The following is a 20,351-nucleotide window of genomic DNA, read 5'->3' as shown; positions in this document are numbered from 1 at the left end:
TACAGTCCTGGGATTGAAGCACATGCTGGGTCAGTGCTAGGAAGCCATTCAAGGGGATCCCATGTACCTGCACGCAAGGTTTACCTTGGAGTTGGCCCTGCCAGGATGAGTAGACTTCAGTAGGCACTGAAGAGCAAGAGGTCATTTTAGGCAAGAAGGGATGGCAGGATCAAAGCCAAGGGCAGGGTAAAACTCAAGGCACAGGTTATCTTCAGAGTCTGGAATCTTAAGTTAGAAAAGCGAGTTGGGACCTAGCTGATGAGGGTTTGAGATGCATAAGTAAGCTATCGGTGTCCACATGGAGGTTTCTGAGCAGGCAGGCAGCTAGGAATGCTGTGTGTTGTGGAGTTAGCACGGCTGGAAGAAAGTATAAGATATCTCGGAGGTTAGGGGCATCACTGGGAAGTCATTGCAGGGCTGTACCCAAGGATCCCCAAGGATCAGGGACAGCCAAGAGCATACCCAAGGGGGCCAGGCAAGGGAGAAAAAAAAGCTGTCACTGAGGTCCTGAGTGCAGGAAGGCCATTTTTCTCTTTTAGTGTATCTAGTGCCAGGAACACAGTGGGCTCCACAGACTGTGAAAGGAATGAGAAGTAGGAAAGCCAGAGAAGGCATTGGTTGGGAGGGACAGTCTCGTGGAGCTAGTCCTTAGAGAGGGGCTGTGGACTGAAATCTGTGCAGTGGAGCTTAGGAGACACTTCAGAGGTAAGATGACTGATGCTGTGCTGGTGACTGCATGAGAACTGGAAAGAGGACGGAACGGGTTACTAGAGACTGCCAGAGAAAGAACGAGAAGAGCTGTGGAGGAGCAGTGTGAGGGGGCGTGGAGTCTGAAGCAAAGAAGTCAGTGGTGGGAATGGAGGGAGCGCCCTCTTGAGGTGCTCCCATTGGCATGAGAAGGCAACAGGCCCCATGATCTCTAGGAGGATTTGTGAGGCTTGTGGCTTGCAGCCATCCTGCACACACACCCAAGGCAGGGGCCACCTGTCATCTGTCTGATGCCTCTTTTCCTCCAGACCTGGCTTATGGCTCTGTAATCACTGTGAAGAATCTCCGGATGGCCATTGGCTACCTGCACTCCCATAGGCACCTCTACCCGGAGGGCATTGGTGCTCGCCAGCAGCAGGTGGGTAAGCTTGTGTACTTGGTTGCAGCAACACTGAGCTGTTCTCTTGTGACGGAAGCTGTCATCACTTTCTTGCTTGTCCTCCTTGACTCACCTGTGTTCTCTTGATTGAAATACTCTCCTTGCTCCTTCCGCTCCTCCCTTTGGCTAACCTTAGCTTCTTTAGGTTTAAGCTCAGGGGTTCCTCTCTGTCCATCTCATGATCCCCCACAAATTTGATGCCCTTCCCTCCTTTACCAGAGGCTTTCCTGGCATTCTACCTGCCTCTGGGAAACTCATTTTATAAAGAATTGTGGAGTGTGCTTCTCCTGTCCTTTTGCCTGATCCTGGAAGTCTCACATGCTTAGCACAGTTCATCACCCTGGGTAATGAGAAAAGATCATGGTTATGACGACAGACCTGGGAACTAGACTAGATTCCTTGGGTTTGAATCTGTAAAGGTTTGACTTTGTACAAATGTCTTAATCATTCTGTGGTTTAATCTCCTGATCATAGGGGAAAATAAATAATGTTCCTATCCACTACAGGGTTGTTAAGAAGATAGAATGAGATGTGTAAAGGGCACATATGGACAGTGTCCATGTTAGGGAGTAGCTGTGATGGAGATACCTGAGAGGGAGAAGAGGCTGGTGGAGAGGTTTGGTGGGGCCAGACTGAACCTGGTGAGAGCGCATTTGACTCTGTTCTTGGGAGGCAGGAAAGTGATTGAGTGGTGAGGTATGCTCGGTGTGAGTTTAAAAGTGACATTAGTAGGAATGGATGGATTACAAAGAGCCAGTTAGAAGGCAGGGACAGTTTGAACTGAGTCAGGAGACACTTTCCAGGTGTCAGGAGAGCCTGGTAGCAGACGGGAGGTCAGGAAGAGCTCTACGTGGCTCTGTAGTCAGGATGCCAACGTGTGTGTGGTAGTGTTATTTAATCAGGATTCATGGGGAGGAGTGGCTTTGGAGGTGGGGGGGGACTTTTTCTTGTGTGTTAGGTTTAGGGCAAGTGTTAGCACAAAGTGGGTGCTGATATTGCCCAGGAAGACTTCAGGGAGAAAGGGCCAGCGAGGGAACCCTACATTTAAGGGAGTGTCAGGGCTGCGCAGGGTGGAAGTAAAGAGACTGAGAATGAAGGAGTGACCGGTGGGGGGCGTTGGAGGAGACATGGAGGAGTCGGGAGTGAGGTCTCTGAAAGGAGGAGGAAGGCAGCAGTCCAGTAGGCCTGGGACTGACACTCTGGTTTTGATGGAGAGGGAGGGTCAGAAGTCTCAGTGCAGCGATGTCAAGGTGAATGGAGTAGTAAGGAGGTGGAAGCTGTGGGCCAGGCTTCCCCTTGGAAGAAGGTTCATTTAAGATGCTAAGACATCTTACAGAAGGTGTCTCTCTGGCTGAGAGCTTCATTTTTCCAAATTTAACTTCTTCAAATGCTTTAGCATCATTTCCTTGTTGTTATACTAGAAAGTTGGCCCTGGGTATTGCTTTCTCACGTTGGGTTTTTCACGTATCTCTGGCCCGGTGTTTCTCAGTCCTGGCTGCACTTTAGAATTAAGTGAGTTTTAAAAATTTTGACCTTTAGGCTCTTCTTCAGAGATTCTGATTTAATCTATACAGCGTGGGTCCCAAGGATTGTTCACTTTTGCTTTGGTTTAAATTCTTTAGATCGTGCTAATATATAGCCAGGACATAAAAGCACAAGTGGCCGTCCCATGAGGATGTCTTGCTGCAGGTGTCATGTAGAGGATAGTAAAGTGACAGATCTGTGGCTGCACTGTGCAAAAGGAGAAGAAGGCCAAGTTCTGGAAGATGCTGTTCAGCTGGCACTGTGTGCCTGGAGCCCATGGGTGCAGGGTTGAGGCTGATGGTGGGCCTGTGTGGACAGCATGTTGGGTCAAGGGGCAGAGTGTCAGGCTTCAACTGTCAGGCTGTGTCCTCAGCTGTAAACTGAAGTGATTGGACTGAATGCCTTCTGGTCACCCTCTGCCCTGCAGCTTAGTGCCTTGGAGTCCCTAGGTCTCAGTGTAACATCTATAAAATAAAATTGGGAAGTTTAGAAAAGTATAAAAAAAAAAAAAAAAAAAAGGAGGGGTTGGGGTTTTAGCTCAGTGGTAGAGCACTTGCCTAGGCAAGCGCAAGGCCCTGGGTTCGGTCCTCAGCTCTGGAAAAAAATAAATAAATAAATAAAGGAAACCAAAGTTAATATCATTGCTTTTTTTTTTTCTGAGAAACAAAGAAAAACCACTCAAATAATACAAATATAGCCATAGCCATAGTACTTGCAGAGTGATTTTCCCCCCATAAATGCTAGTTCCAACTTTTTTTTTTCAAGTAAATTAGTCATGTTGTGTCCAGTTGAAGTTATGAAAACTCAGAAGAAAAGCATGCACTTCTGTTGTTTTGATTCGTGTTTACATGTCTGGCAAAGGTGTATGTTTATTCTTAGTCTCTCCTCTGCTTGCTTCCCAAACCATTAGTTGTGTGATCTTGAGCAAATGACCTAGCCTGTTTCTTTGTACTGTTGCGGGGAGTAGCACCTACAGCACAGAGCTGTGAGGGTGACTGAGCAGGGTAAGACTTGCCCTGTGCTCAGAATAGTGCATGGTAGTCAAAGGGATGGGAGCATTTCCTGAGCCTTTTTGCATGCTGCTGTAAAAAAAATACCCCCCAACCTTTTTACTGGTGTATAATATTCTATTCCATGTGTACAGTATCAAGACACTGTTTCTCTGAGTAGTCCTGATTGTCCTGAAACTCACTCTCTAGACCAGGCTGGCCTCAAACTCGGAGATCCTCCTGCCTCAGTCTCCTGAGTGCTGGGATTAAAGGTGTGCACCCCACTGCCGGGCTTAACTAGTCCTCTCCTCCCCTTCCCCCCTCCCGGAGCTGAGCACTGAACCTAGGGCCTAGGACTTGCTAGGCAAGCGGTCTACCACCGAGCTAAGTTCCCAACCCCTTAACTAGTCCTCTTAACAGATGTTCATATTGTGTCTAGGTCTTTACTGTTAGACCAGTCACTGCAATTTAGACATTCACATGAATGTGTGCACATAATTTAAAAAAAACAGTTTAGGATAAGATATTTATGGAGCATTTTAGTGTCATTTACCTACATATTAAGAACAGATAATAGCTTTTTTTGTAAGTATGCATGGATGTGGGTACACAGGTGTGCATGTGTATGTAGAGGCCAGAGATCTGCATCAGGTGCCCTCCATAACCACTTCCCACCTTATTTTTTGAGAAAATCTCTCTCACTGAACCTGGGCTCACGGGTTAGTTAAACTGGCTGGTCATCAAGGCCCAGGTATTGTCCTATCTCCTCTTTCCCAGTGATAGGATTCTGAGGACACCTGCTTTTTCTTACCTGTGTGCTGGGATCAAACTCAGGTCCTCAGGTCTGTACAGTAAGCACCTTACCAACTGAGACATCTTCCCAGCCCAGCCTATTGCTTTTTGTTTTAATGATTTGTTTTTATTTTGTATGCATTGGTGTTTTGTCTGCATGTGTGTCTGTGTAAGGGTGTTGGATCCCCTGGAACTGGAGTTACAGATAATTGTGAGCTGCCATGTGGATGCTGGGAATTGAACCGGGGTCCTTTGAAGAGCAGCCAGTGCTCTTAATTGCTAAGCCATCTCTCCAGCCCCGGGGCATTGTCTTAATCACTTTTTAAATATGCTAAATCTACTGCTTCTGTGCCAGAGACTGTTAATACACACAGTATGATGTAGCAGGAATCTTAAAATGTCTTGTTAATAAAATCAAACCTGAGGCCAGTTATTGGGGTGAATGCTGGAAGATCAGAGACACAGAACAAGCCACAGCTTCCTCACCTCGCCAGTTCCTCAGCTGGTCTTGTTCCCTCAGACTGGAAGCTTCTGGGTCCTCATCCCAATGAATCTCAGCTGAACTGTGCTGCTCAAAGCCTAAAAGCTTAACCAGCCAAATTCTTCTAGTTTCTGGTCTTCACGCCTTATATATCTTTCTCTTTCTGCCGTCACTCCCTGGGATTAAAGCCGTGTGTCTCCAGGCTGGCTGTATCCTTGAACACACAGAGATCTGCCCAGCTCTGCCTCCCAAGTGCTGGGATTAAAGGTGTGCACCATCACCGCCCAGCTTCTGCTATGGCTTGCTCTGACCCATTTTCTAGCCACCATTTTTGGCTCTGTATCTAGTGGCTGTTCTGTTCTCTGACCCCAGATAAATTTATTAGGGTGCACATATTTTGGGGAACACAATTCCACCACAAGTAGTTCCTTTTAAAAAGTATTTTTTCTTTTCATAATAGATTCAGTAATCTACCTTTTGTCATTTTTTATATCTTCTCCTTTTTCTTTTTACAGTAGATTCAGTGATCTACCCATTTATCCTATTATTTCTTCATCTTTTTTCTCAGAGTAGATTCATTGATCTACCTCATATCCATATTCTCTTTTTTCCTTTTTTTTTCTTCTGAAGCTGAGGACCGAACCCAGGGCCTTACACCTGCTAGGCAAGCAATCTACCACCGAGCGAAATCCCCAACCCCTTTTTTTTTTTTTTTTAAACAAAACCTCTGAATCTAATCTCCATGTTCAGCTTTTTTCCTGACCATTAACAATTAACTTGTAATCAACCATTGTAAACAATGACAATATCCAAAACTCATTAAACAACCAAAAACCTCCCATCCCACCTGTTGGGTATGCGGGTGTCATTTTTTCTTAAAATTACTTCCATCTTTAGGGGATCCTGAAAAGAAAATTTGGAGGTTAATTGTCAAGTCTTGTATCATTTGTCTAGCTGCTGCATAATGAGAAAGTGCAGGGCTTGTTTCAAGTCCTTGTTCAAGTAGCCTGTCAGGCTGGATCATCTCAGGTAGCCATCTCAAAATTGTCCTGAGTAGTTTGTAGTCCAAAGTCAATCTTTTGGTGGTGGTAATCAGCTTAATGGCTTTACCATAGTCCATGTGGAATCATCTTTGTTGTGGGATCCTGTCATCTTTTTGAAGATTTCAAAGTCACTGTTAGGAGTGGTCATGGTTCCCTGCAGACTTTTTTTTTTTTTTGTGCCTCCTCTGTGGTTTGGAGCAATCACAGTCTGATAAATGTCTGTCTCTTGGAACCTTGAACGTTCTTCCCTAGAAGAAAATATCTTCACAGCAATTTCTTCTCCCCACCATTTGTCTTGCCAAACTTTTGTAAACTGACCTTTGTAGATGCTTTCTTGTACTACGATGGTCTGGGCAATTCTTCTCTGAAGCAATAGTAAACCCTCTGTCCCAGGTAGCAGCATCACCGAAGTCACCAACACAATGCGAAGTAGCCGGCAACTTGGAGCAGCAGCCACTGCCTCCATGGTCCCACTGCCACCGTTTGTAGCTGGGCTCCAGCCAAAACTTCTCCTTAGCAAGTCTCCTAGGTCGGCTTCAAACTCGGGATCCTCCTGCCTTTGCCTCCTTCAGTAAATACAACCAGTGTGTCACCACAACCGGTGGTGTGTAGCTCGGGCCTGAGCTGGGCCTCACAAGGCCACAGGCAAGTAGCTTTTTCATTAATTCATACCATGAATGTTGTGCGCCAGATGTAGCAGGAATCTTAAAGAGTATTATTAATAAGATCAAACCTGAGGCCAGTTATTGGGGTAAATGCTGGAAGATCAGAGAAGCAGAACAAGCCACAGCTACCTCACCTTCCAGTTCCTTAGCTGATCCTGTTTCCTCAGACTGCAAGCTTCTGGGTCCTCATCCAAATGAATCTCAGCTGAACTGTGCTGCTCAAAACCTAAAAGCTTAACCAGCCAAATGCTTCTAGTTTTGTATAATGGTCATCCCTCAAGATAACGGAAATTTAATTGACAAAATGCCGAAAGAAAGAGATAAATTAAAAAGTTCTTTGATGGGTAGGGCCTCTAAATTCTGAAAAATGGAGAGCTGCTTCTAAGCTTCATTGGGAAGTGTGGCCTCCTGAGTTGGTGGCTGAGGATCCTGAAAGTGGTGTCAGTTTGCTGGGGATTGTGCCTGGGCAGCTGTGCTAATAATCATAATGGTTCCCCGCTTCTGCCCTCTGCTTAGGTTACCACCTATTTGCATAAGGACTACAACAACCTGTGGATTATCAAGAAACATAATACAAATACAGGTAATGTGGCAGAGACTGAGAGTCCCTTCACTTTTCTCCTGACACAGGGCTCCTGAGCGCCTTTGATCTTTACTGATCTCAGGTATCCTTTTGAACATTGTTGAGCTCCTGTTGTGTTCCAAGCACAGTTGAAAGCATAGAGGATGAGCAGTGAGTGAAACAGCTGGGCCAGGGCTCAGATTTCATCCAGGAGGAGGTCATGGAAGCTCACCCCAGGGGCTGCTGGTAGCCCTAACCGAGGGAGTCGCTTTCATTTACAAACCCCCCCCACACACACACCCCACCTGTAGTCTGACATGATAGAGTGCTGTCCTCTTCTGTCTCTGAGCTGGCTGAGTTACTTCATAATCCAAATGTCTGCCAGCCCTGTGCCCGGGCTTAGCTAGTGGTTGCTGTAACAACACACATACACACATACACACACACACACACACACACACACACACACACACACACACACACTAACTAGCTAGGATCTCTGGTTTTAGGACTAAGCAAGAGATACTTTAGGATCTTCCTTTCTTTGGAAGGCAACTAGCTACCTGTGGACAGCTTTCTGTTAGCGGTAAGAGGGCAGTTATCACCTGAGCCCATCCTCACTGGTGATATCCTGAACCCCAGGCATTTCCTGTGACTGTTCAGCAAATACCACCTGCCTGAGCTGGCAGCAGCCAGCTGCTGCAAATCTGGAGAAGTGGACAGCTGTTCATCTAAACTCCCTTTATTTTTCCTTGTCATCTCACATTGTTGCTTTAGACTAGAACCATACACTCAGCAGCTGTCTCTCCTGCTGCCTTATTTGCCTGCTCAGTAATGTAAATTAGCCCCTAGCTAGTGAGTCTGTGCTGCTACTATTGATTGTGCTTTTGATACAACAGGCCAGAGTGGTCTGTCATAATAAAGTTTGAGGGAGACTGGGTGTACTTCTCAGTCACTTGAACTTGCCTGGTTTCCACTGTGGCTTCTAAGCTAAGATGGTTGCATTTCACCTAAGCAGTTGAGGGTTTTCTGGGAACTTTGAAATCTAAGATCTTAGTGTTCTTGTTGGCTGTTAGGCCCCTCACCCTAATCCATACCAAATAAAACTTTCTTCCCTGCTTATGAGGCAAGGTAGCAACGGGTATGTGCAGGTGAATCTACAGCCAGTCATTTGTGTTAGCAAATTTAGCTTCCCGACCTTGACTGTTTATAGAGTCTTGGCATCTCACTGCTGGTGACAGACTTTACAAGGATGCCTCTGCCTTCTGTGATGACTGCCAGGTACTTCTCTGTGCTTTAATGACCATGACCAGCTTTAACTTCTAGATGCCCAGAAAGGAGTCCTTTTCTTTCAGCATTTCATTGTTTCATCTCATGCTTAGGAAGTCTATTTACAGATCAAATTTGATTTTGAAAAGAACTGGACAGTTGCGTGGACTTAATTTTGTAAAGACTATTACTAAGGAAGGTTTCATTGTTTAGTCTCCCACCTGAGGCTTCAGTACTTGTCGAAGATCATATTGCCAGCCTTGCATAGTGGCCAGTCTTGCTCCACTTGTTCACGCCGTCATTTGTTCCCACATCTTTATGTACACAGACTCTTTGCTGCATGGATTACGCTTTGTATGTGTTTCTTTATCCTGCTTGTTCACTTGACAGAATTGCCTGCTCCTTAAGAGTCTTTGAGCATTATTTCTGGGATGCTCTTTTCCAGTCCTCTGAGGTGACTGGAGAACCTAACCCTTTAGGACTGTCAGCACATATCACACAACACTGTGACTGTTTCCAACAGGCCTTAGTTGTCTCTGGTTTAGTATGTGAGTGACTCACTCGCTATCCACACTTGTTTCTTTTTGGCAGATCCCCTAGATCCTTCTTTCCCAGTGGAGTTTGTCAGACATGGCGACATCATCCGACTGGAACACAAAGAGTAAGTGACCCTGCTGTCGTTGGAACTGAATGGTAGGGCAGAGGGCTGAGGCTCAGGCAGTGGACCTCTGTGCGGGGTAAGAAATCCATGCATGGTATAAGGATAGTAGTGAGCTAGCCTTTGCCTGTTGATTTTGGCTTTGAGGACATGACCTTTAAGGATACCTTTCAGTGTCCCTTCTCCTGTTAACCCCCTTGGGTGAGAATTAGGCCACTAGCACAATTTTTGAGCCAAATTTGAAGCAAACTTTATTAAATACTGGCCAGGACGATGGACAGAGGTCAGGTTCATACCTAGGATTCCCAGAGAATGGCCTTGAAGTATGTTAGTCTGGTGCTTATAAAGACAAAATCCACAAGGCTAGGTACTTCACGCCTTCGTCCAATCCAGGGCAAGCATATATCCAGATGTACTTCCTGCCTATATGTACCTCCCTCATATGTGTGATCAAACACATTCTGTGCAGTTGGGGCAATCAAGCCTGTTTGCAGAAGTGAAACATATGGCTTGTTATCTTACATGAACAACAGCCCCCAGCATTCAGGAAGTTTATCTTTCCTTTGGCAAGTGGGGCTGACAGGTTAGAGACATCTTTGTTTTATAGATCTCTTTAAAACACAGTAATTTAAACTTAAAACATAACTTTAGCTCTCACTCTCCCCCTCCCCCGCAAAGGAAAGGATAGTTTGATAGCCCAAAGCTGCATTTTGGGTAGATACTTTTAGGACATGTAAGTGTCTGTTTCTGAGACTGGCACACTAGTCTATCTCAACTGTTAGTTCATTGGAATGAACGGAAACACCAATATTATACAAAACTGCTTAAAAGTATGAAGAAGCTGACAAGAACTACTAGACCAAAATCCAAGTGAAAGAAAGAATTCAGAGAAAAGTGAAGCCTAGAGGCCCAGTTTTCCCTCCTCCTGTTATAGAAATAATGTGCTTTGCCAGTGAGAAATCACTCCACACATCTAGAGATTAATGAAGGAAAAGCTCTTTAATAGCATTTGTCCAGCTCTGGCTCATCCTCAAAGAGGAGGCGGCCTTGAACAGAAGATTTTACTTACTTTGTACACCCTAGGCTTATGCATTCCAAATACACTGCCATCCTTAAATCTCTGTAAGGTCTTAACCCCAGGTTACTCTTTGAACAATTTAAACAGAGATGAAAGTCAGTTTTACTGCCTCAAGTTTCTTCTGGGTTTTTTTGTTTGTTTGTTTTGGTTTTGTTGTTGTTGTTTTGGTTTTGGTTTTTTGAGACAGGGTTTCTCTGTGTAGCCCTGGCTGTCCTGAACTCCTCTCTAGACCAGGCTGGCCTTGAACTCAGAGATCTGCTGCCTCTACTTCCAGGTGTGTGCCACTACTGTCAAGCCTTGAGTTTCGATGTTTTGTTTTAACTACCTCTTCAGAGAAGTTTCTTTTAAAAAGAAAATTACATGTATTTATTTTTGTTGTGTGTGTGTACATGAGCCACAGTGTGGGGAAGTCAGAGGACAACTTGCAGGAGTCAGTTCTCTCCTTCAACCACGCAAGTGGGCTCCAGGCATCAACCTTAAGTTCTCGGGCTTGGCAGCAGGCACCTTTACTGAATGAGCCACCTCACTCGCCCAAGAGCAGTTTTTAAGTCAAAGTTTTAGGTTCTTCCAAAGTGGCAAGTTTGTATTAAGTGATCCTTCTCCAAGACTTGGAGCCCAGAAGATTGTAGGTTAAGTGTGTGTGCTCCCCTCACTCTACCACAGGAAAGTGACTTTGTAGGAGAAGGTTGTTGGTGGTTGTGTAGAGAACCCCAGTTCCCAAGAAGAACTTCCAGCTGATCCTCACCTGGTCTGCAGCTCACATCCATGTCACCTTGGCGGGCTCCGCATCTTTAAGCCATGACTTAAATAAACCTGAGCATAGACTGATAACATCTGCTCTGTGCCTGCCTAAAAGCAAGAGTTCATCCTACTTTTGGAAAGACACTGGAATCCATTCCTGTAAATAGTTTTTCAACAACAGTGAACAATGTACAAAGATGTGTTACTCAAGGAAAAGGCACAATGACCAAAACCAGACAGAAGCAGTCATTAGCAGAAACAGCCTCCAAAGGTTTATATACTGGAATTACCAGATAAGAGATTTTGAAATACTAGGAAAAAAAAAAGGGGGGGGGGAGACGCGGACACGACTGGTATGTTTTTCTAATTAGTTGGATTTTAGATACTTTAGATTCCTAATATTAAATAAACATGATTTTGTCCCTAATAAATAAATAAAATCATATTTAATTTTTTGCAAATTCCCCATAATTATGTCACGAACATTTATTACTTATGAATAAAAGCAAGAGTTGTTATAAAAAAGCTAAGTACATCAAAACTAAATTACCCCCCCCTCCACTCCATTCCTTGTAAATCACCACTTTAAAAAAAAGTTGGTAAGAATAGAAAGTAAATAGTAATGGGGAAGTTTACCTGACTTAACTATATCCACTTCAATTGCTCGTTTCTTCTCCCCCGACCTGCCTCCTTAGTCAGGAAAAGCTAAAGCTTCAAAGCTGCTGAGCATGTGCAGGTGGCCTGATGCTGCACCCCGGGCCTCCATGACACACAGTGCTCTGCATTCCATTCCCCCCTCGGTCTTTCTTCCCTAGTCCTCAGAATACTTCTTACAACTGGGTAGACACCGCTTTTCCTGCCATGTGGGGTTAACAGTCCAGATCCTGACTTTCCATTTCTAGCAGGTGACTGCATATTCTCAGTAAAAGAAGCAGCACGTACATCTCTTTTCTTCAGATAATGGCATTTCTCTTCTCCAACTTGTAGAACAACTCGGAACCTGCACAGTCACTATCAAGAGGCCCCCCTGACCCGGAAGCACTATCAGGTCACTGGCTATGGCATAGTAAGTAAGAAACTGGGGTGTGAGCAGGGTATATATAAAAAGTTGTGAGGCTTGGTCCAGGGCCATGTAGTAGGACACATGAATTCTAGAATGTTCTAAGAATTTGGAGGCTGCATATAGATGAGTCTCTTTTTTTGTTGTTGTTTTGTTTTTTGAGACATTGTCTCACTATGTAGCCTTGGCTGGCCTGGAAATTGCTGTGTAGACCAGGCTGGCTTCAAACTCACAGAGATCCATCTGCCTCTGCCTCCTGAGTGCTGGGATTAAAGCTGTGTGCCATCATGCCTGGCCAGCACAGACTTCTTTAACGTGCTATAACGAGAAAAGCAGCGCACGAATTCTATTTTGTCCCTATCCCTCTTCTTGCCAAGTAGTTATGAACTTTATGTAGTCTATACCTAATAGATGTCAGATAGGAATACCATGTGATCTCTTAAATATCACGCTGGAAGACTGGAAGGCTGACAGGGTGGCTTGATGGGTAAAGGCACTTGCCATGCAAGCTTGGTGACCTGAGTTCAGTCTCTGGAACCCACATAACGGTGGGAGGAGAGAACTGACTCCACAAAATTGCCCTTTGGTGTCCACATGTGTACCATGGCATGCTCCTCCCCTTCCTGGTCATGCACGTATATACACAACGATAATACACTAAAAAAGAAAAAAGCCGGTGGCCTGGGAGAACTTTGGTTTTGTTTTGTTTTTTGTTTTTCAAGACAGGGTTTCTCTGTGTAGTTTTGGAGCCTGTCCTGGATCTCGCTCTATAGCCCAGGCTGGCCTTGAACTCACAGAGATCCGCCTGCCTCTGCCTCCCGAGTGCTGTCCAAAATAATGGACACAAATGGCCCACATCTTCTTGTTGACTTAGAGTGAGGTTTTGATTATGATTCACTCTGGTCCTATAAAGTTAGCCTTTAGACGTCTCACTTCTAGATTCATACCGTGTGTGTGTGTGTGTGTGTGTGTGTGTGTGTGTGTGTGTGTGCGTGCGCGCGCGCGTGCGAACTTTATGTACAAAATCATTTGATTTCAAATAAACATTTAATGTAAAAACAAATTTCTTTTAAACTGAATTTTTTTTACATTTATTGTAAACTGAATTTACATTTCACCATCTTACATGATTTCTTCAAAGTCTATTATCAAGGGTACTTATAGAAAAGCTTTTTTTTTATAAATAGAAACACAGGGATTTTTCAGCTTTATTATAAGATGACATAAAAAGTTTACTTAGAAGTAATTTCATTACTATTTAGGGGAGGGAAATCAGGGTTTTTTTTTTGTACAAATAGTACTAGTCTTTTAAGCATAAGAGCATAACTGCTTAAGAAATGACATAAGCAATGCTTCTACATCTTCCCTAAAATAATCTTTTTTTTTTTTTTTTTTTTTTACATATGTGCATAGCTTTAGCAAATCAAAGCCCAAGAGAAATGCTCAGAACCTACTACCCAAAGGCCAAATGAGAAGTCAGTGAAGTCAGGAGGAGAGCTTCCCAGACAGGGAGTCTCCAGCGAACACTGCAGTTTCCTTCTTTGCTATATTTTAAACACAAAAACCAGTAACTAAGAACTTAATACTGGATGACAAATCATCTCCACACTATTTAAATAGCCTCACAGCTAAACACATTGTAAAGACCAGCCAAGTCAGTATTCACATTTATCAATCTCTGAAGACACCATGAGAAAGCTTGTGTCCCTTCACTAAACAAAATAGGGAACTGCATCTGATGGTGGTGGAATGAGATTCCAGCATTAAAAATACCAGTATTTACAGCAGCATTGATCCCTTATAGATAAAGAATATGAAAATACAGTATCTTTAAAGGAGAATAAAAAATTGAAGTGATGTTATTCAACCACAGTGCTTGGAGTTGGAATAAAAACCTATTGGTGCTTATTAATACACCAGTAGTGAAACCGCTTTCTGTTGGAGAAAATCTAACCACAAATATGTATGTAAAACACATGTGTGTAAAACACATAACATGGGAAATCAGTCAAAATAATTCAAGTCTGCTTATCTGCATTGGATATCCTAATCATAAAGTACATCACAAGGAAACAAGATGCAGAATCTTCTGCTCCATTCTCAGGGACAACTCCTCCCTCTCCCCAAAGTGGCATCTTATAAAATCTCCAGCTGTTTCTCTTGCTTTACAATCCTAATGCAAAGACGTGCACAGGAGAACTTTCACTGGGATTACCTAACTGAAAAAGAAAAACTAAAAACATGTTCAAGTCAAAAATATGATTTTAGCAAGCACTGAAATTATCCACTTGAAAACAAATGGTAACTTTGTCAATGCACATGACACCGCATGTCTACCTGGACAGTTAACATCTCCAGCAGGCAGATCAGTAGGCACTACTTTAAAATTACAGCATGAACTGATGCAGAGCTTGCATTGTAACTTTCCATTCCAGATGTAAGTGATTTCAGAATCAAGAGTTAGTGTTCAGGGGAAGGTAACAGACAGTGTAACAATTTCACAAAAATCCTCCATCTCTAAGAGGGAATGACATCCTAACCTTCCCTCCTCAGAAAATGTCTCATAATTACAAAGCAGAAAAACAGCCAGTCACAAATGCAAAAGACATTTTAATTTAGGGGTGAAATTTCTAGATTAACCCAATGTATTTCATAAGATGACTGTTGCAGTTAAAAGAAATGCTTGAAGTACTGCTTTTCTGGCTTAAACCGTATTGTAATGCCATCACTAAAGCTGAGAAGCACATTAGGAGATGAGGTGAAGCTGACCCCAGAACTCTGTGCTCAAATCACTGACTTCATCTAACACAGCCTGTTCCAATTCCTTCATTAAAAACCAAAAACCTAAAACCACACCTCTTTCTAGAGGCTGAAGTCCCTAGGAGCAGTTTCACTGTTTGTCCACAACACGGGGTTCGAGCTCAGAGTTTTTGTTTCTTGCTCTGTTTTGGAACCCCTGAGACTTCAGCTGCTTCCAAAGTCTCTTCTCTTGAGTGAGTTTCACTGATTCCCTTGCTGTCCCGTTTTTGTTCCTCAGTAATTTCTTCATTTGCAGGGGCTGCACATTCTCCTTTGCTAGTTTTTGCTGCATTTCCCAGAGCTTGCTAACAGCTTTATCCACTGACATTACACTAATAAGATTAAAGTCACGCTTGGTGACTAGATGAAGCACGAAGTTTTGACACAAATTCTTCTTAATTATTTTCTGTCCATAATGTTCTGCAAACAGCGTACAGACATGACTCATTTGACTGTCAGCAGTAAACCCATGCTTCGTGACATGGAGATTCCACAGTTTCATTACTTCTTTCTCTCCTTCATTCACACCATACCCTGACTTTTGTAGTAGGAGTTCCCGGGGAATGTTAGTTACTCTTGGGATACTTCTTGGTCTTCTCATTCCCTTTCTTACGTCGGTCATTGAGGTCAGTTTAACCTTTGAAACATGGTGGCCTTTGAAAGGGTGACCATTTTCGTTTTAACACTGTCTCTAACATCATCTGACTTTTGTAAAGTTTTTTCTTGGTTTATGTGGCAGAATGGGACAGGAGACTCAAATGATTTCTGGCGGATTGAAGTTGTAAACAGAAAATTTGGGAACCGGATCAAGGTTCTGAGAAGTCGCATTCGCCTCATCCATTTAGTCACAGGTTGCGTCCTGGGATCTTCAGGAAAGATCCTGCCTAAATGGTAAGTCTCTGGGATCCTGATATTCTAATCTAGCTTACCCTGTTCACATTACAAGGGGTACAACAGAAGCTTCGATCACCCTGTGGTTGGTGCTCATCTCACTTTTGCTTTTTTTTTTGGTAGTAGATGGAAGAAGAAAAGGCATCAAGGATGCTGTGGTGCAGAGAACTTCAGTATAGCTTTGTATTTTATGTGCTTTGATAGTTGGACATTTGTATGCCTGCCTTCAGGTTAGAACTCCAGGGCTCTGTCTCTTTGTAAAGTGGAAATAATGTGTGCCAAGCTACCGTTAGGATAGTTGTGCATAATGAAAAGTGTGAGGTTGAAAGAATCAGAGAGATTCCATAGATGTAAGAGCATTGGACATTGCTATACCTGGGGGCATTCCAAATCTTCTGGGACATTTGTGACTCTTTTTCTGGCAGGGGCTGGGAGCAGTTGGAAGTTACGTGCACTCCGTACCTGAAAGAAACGGCTAACTCCATCTGGAACATAGAAGACCATATCAATCCCAAACGTGAGTCGAGACCCTGGCTGACTCTGAAGGAGGAAGTACGATAAACTCTTTGCTTAGGAGCACAAACCGTCATAGACTCTGACTTCATTTTATTGTCACTTTTCCTTTCTTCCCCACATTCCTGTCTTCATAAGTGTCGTCTCCGTGGACACATAGTTCCTTTTTCTTCTTGTCTATTTCCTCTTTAAATTCCTTCTTCTCAAGTGACCTTTTCCAAGGCCATTCCAGCCGCTCAGCTTCTGTTTCTGCACTGTGGGAGACTCCAGGCCTCTGATGCTTATTACAGATGGGTCCAGTTGCCTTGTGCCAAGCACTTCATCTCCCTACAACCAACCAGACCCATCACAGAAGGCCATAGCCATAGTGATTGCAAATTTCTGCTTCCAGGCACCTTTGACATTTCCACTTCAGTGTCAGCTTCAACTCCAAAAGTCTTTGGATTCAGTTTCCTCACCCCTCTCCAGATTGTGCTTGATTTCTCCATACTTGCCATTCCATTCTTCTTAGTACCTGATCTAGACAAACAATGGATTAACTGGTTGGATAATTCTTTATTAAGTATGTCAGGAATCACATGGGTCTTGTGAATATATTAGTGAATGAGACAGATTTGGTTCTCAGTCTCATACTAACAGGAGGCCAGCTTATGGGTCAGTGCCCAGTGATGGGTGCTGAGGTCAAGAGCTGTCAGAACACCAAGAAGGAGGCCTTGTCTGTTTGCTCCGAAGTCCTGAGATTACCTAGTGAGTGCTTAACAGAAGCTCAGTAAGTGATCCTCTGCACTGCTCCCTGTCACAGCGTACTAGGAAGACTACACTTAGGCTCTGGCAAGGGTGTGGGTACTGAGGACAGACTGTGAGGACAATGTGTGACAAAGCCTTTCTCTTGTCATTTCCCCTGTAGTGCCAAACATCAGCCTGGACGTGCTGCAGCCCAGTTTTTCTGAAATCTTGCTGGAGTCCCACATGGTTATGATCCGGGTACTGTGAGCCCTTCTCCTTCCTTCTAGATCTCTTAGAGAAGCTCTTGGGCACCCACAGATTTAGAACACAGAGCAATAGCCGTGGTATAGCTCCCTGACCCCTTGTGGAAGATGTTGGAAATGGTTGACCCACTGGTTTGCTAGACCTTCATGGGCATTTCTGGCATCACAGGCTGAGGTGGTGATTTGATGTGGATAATGACAGCCATTCCCATTGTGGTTTCATTTCTATAACTATACAAACATGCTGGTAAAACCACTGTCTTAGTTGGGTCTATTGCTGTGAAGAGACACCATGACCATGGCAGCTCTTATAAAGAAAACATTTGTTTTCCTGGCTTACAGGTTCAGAGGTCTAGTCCATTATCATTAGGGCAGCATGCAGGCAGACATGGTGCTAGAGAAGGAGCCAAGAGTTCTACATCTAGATTGGCAGACAGCAGGAAGAGCGAGTGACACTGGGCCTGGCTTGAGCATCTGAGACCTCAAAGTCCACCCCCAGTGACACACTTCCTCCAACAAGGCCACACCCACTCCAAAGGCCACACCTCCCAATACTGCCACTCCCTATGAGCCTAAGGGGGCCATTTTCTCTTCTTTCTTTCTTCCTTTCTTCCTTCCTTCCTTCCTTCCTTCCTTTCTTTCTTTCTTTCTTTCTTTCTTCCTTTCTTTCTTTTTCTTCCTTCCTTCTGTCCTTCCTTCCTTCCTTCCTTTCTTTCTTTCTTTCATTTGTTTTGTTTTGTTTTTTGAGACAGGGTTTCTCTGTGTAGTTTTGGTGCCTGTCCTGGATCTCGATCTGTAGACCAGGCTGCCGTTGAACTCACAGAGATCTGACTGGCTCTGCCTTCCCAGTGCTGGGATTAAAGGCGTGCGCCACCACAGCCTGGCTAAGGGGGCTATTTTCATTCAAACCACCACAAGCAACTTAGGGGAGGGGAGGGTTTATTTGGCGTACAGTTCCCTAGGTTATAGTGCATCATTGAGAGAAGTCAAGGGGCAGAAACTTGAAGGGCAGACCTATTTGCTATTTCACACAGCATTACTTCTGACCATGGAGTACATTTCACAGCCAGAGTATAGGAGGAACCATAGAGCCTAGCTGGTTCACAGGCCAGTGTATACTCAGCTTTCTTAGATAGTTAAGGACCACTTGCCTAGGAATGGTACCACCCATGGTAAACTGATCCTTCCTACATCAATTAATAATCACAATAATCTCCTACAGATATACCCACAGACCAACAAGGGCTAGGTTATTGGATTGAGGCTCTCTTCCAAGGTGATTGTGGGTTGTGTCGAGTTGACAATTCAAGCCAGCCAGCACACCAGTGAACATTTATACAGCTCCCACCACTGTGAGCACTGTATGTATATTAACTATTCAATATTTATTACAACCCTGTGAAGATTATTGCCATTCCAGTTTAGAGGAAAGGAACTGAAGCACAGAGATCTCAAGGAACCTTTTCAAGGGCACACAGCTCTAGGTAAAGTAGATCCAGGCTTCAAAGGTAGGCGAATAGGCTTTTAGGGTCAGTGTCAGTTACCATGACACTCCTACCTCTGAGTGGCAGTGCTCTTGAAAGCCACACATTATATTTCATGAACTCAGAGCCAGTTGGAATGAGAAGCTGCTTTGGTTGTGTTCATATGCATCATACAACCCTAACCATGAGCCTTTAACCATTCCTATTCCTGGGCTGAAGCTGCTTAGCATGGCTGATCTTGTTAAAGGATTCCTGAGACTCAACTGTTTGCCCCTGTTGTTAGTAGCTGCCAGCAGTCATAGCATCAAAAGTCTAAAGTGAATGGAGAAGGTTTCTGTCCGTGGATGAAATTTGCCTGTGTGAATTGGGAGAGACATTGCTATAGCTGACATCTGGTGGAAGGCCCCTTTGCTCTTGAGGTGGGGACCTGAGTCCTACAGGAACGATATTCAGAAACACAGTGTCTCAGCCACCCACAGAGCTGCAAGGAGCTGTGGCAGTTCCTCTCTGAGCTACTGTCAAGTAGACTTACCCAGAAGTGATTATATAAGCAGTTCTTAGAAAACATAGTTGATATTTTGATCAGATTAAACTTTTAAAATACAGATTTTTGTCAGTTTTCTACATTGGAAGGTGATAAGTTGACAGTGAACAATCTCTGGGTCACTTCTTCTCTGACTCTGTGCTTGTAGCTGTCACTGAGGCCTGATGACATAGCTCTTTTGAATATGTGTCTGTCTCTCAGAGTGTCAGTCTGGGTCTAAGTAGAATTTTAAGACTGCAGTGAGTGAGTGTAGAATTTCATTCCTTGTTTCACTAAGAGGTAGAGACAATGAAAAGGGTATGTAAGAGCTCCCAGTCTACCAGAATTAGAGAATCCAGATGTAGACATGCAGATAGTGGTGTGTATGTTGTGTCTGTGTGTCTGTCTGTGAGTTGAGACCTGAGTAGAGAAATGAGGTAGAATGAACCGTCTAGATTTAGTTTACACACACATACCCTATTGGGGAAGGATCTGCCTCCTTTCATCTCTCCCATTGTAGAGATGCTGGATTTGTCTGAGTTGGATATAATGAATAATAAGATTCCTATGACCTGCTAAGGACTGGTTTTAAGGGATTGGTGTCCCTCATCAATTACTCCTGGACCCTTTGGATAAGCCATAGTGATTGTAGTGGTTTGAATAAGAATGGCCTCCATAAACTCATATATTTGAATGTTTAGTCACCAGAGAGTGGCACTATTTGAAAGGATTAGAAGGATTAGGAGGATTAGAAGGCCTTGTTGGAAGCAATATGTTACTGGAGGTAGATTTGAGGCTTTATTTATTTTCAAGGCAGGGTTTCTCTATACAGCCCTGGCTGCATAGTCCTGGCTGTCCTGAAACTCACTCTATAGACCAAGCTGGCCCCAAACTCAGAGATCCAACTGCCTCTGCCTCCCAAATGCTTGGATTAAAGGCATGCGCCACAACTGCCCTGCTTAAGAGATTTGAGATTTTAAAAGCCCATGCCAGGCCCAGGTGTGCTCCTTCCTTCCTTCTCTTTCTGTCCATCTATCTGTCTGACTGTCTCTGTCTCTACCTGTGGATCAAGATGTAGCTCTCGGCTACTGTTCTAGCACTGTGCACGCTGCCATGCTTCCCGCCATGATGATAATGGACTAA

The 20,351-nt window shown here is 44.0% G+C and overlaps 1 protein-coding gene across 1 annotated transcript in view; it reads left to right on the top strand.

The window, feature by feature from the left end:
• Window positions 1-20,351, top strand: part of Pomt2 (protein O-mannosyltransferase 2) — a 45,595-nt gene that overhangs the window by 17,387 nt on the left and 7,857 nt on the right. Inside the window, exons 9-15 of the mRNA XM_036205679.1 lie at window positions 1,017-1,126; window positions 7,158-7,224; window positions 9,064-9,133; window positions 11,937-12,015; window positions 15,548-15,699; window positions 16,125-16,216; window positions 17,120-17,196. Coding sequence (XP_036061572.1) covers window positions 1,017-1,126; window positions 7,158-7,224; window positions 9,064-9,133; window positions 11,937-12,015; window positions 15,548-15,699; window positions 16,125-16,216; window positions 17,120-17,196 — 647 coding nt within the window. The remainder of the gene's footprint in view (window positions 1-1,016; window positions 1,127-7,157; window positions 7,225-9,063; window positions 9,134-11,936; window positions 12,016-15,547; window positions 15,700-16,124; window positions 16,217-17,119; window positions 17,197-20,351) is intronic.

Source organism: Onychomys torridus, chromosome 14 (genome assembly GCF_903995425.1).
Source record: "Onychomys torridus chromosome 14, mOncTor1.1, whole genome shotgun sequence".
In the NCBI taxonomy this organism is placed as follows: Eukaryota; Metazoa; Chordata; class Mammalia; order Rodentia; family Cricetidae; genus Onychomys; species Onychomys torridus.
Note: the sequence above shows the minus strand (reverse complement) of the source record. Positions and strands in the feature narration are given on the sequence as shown.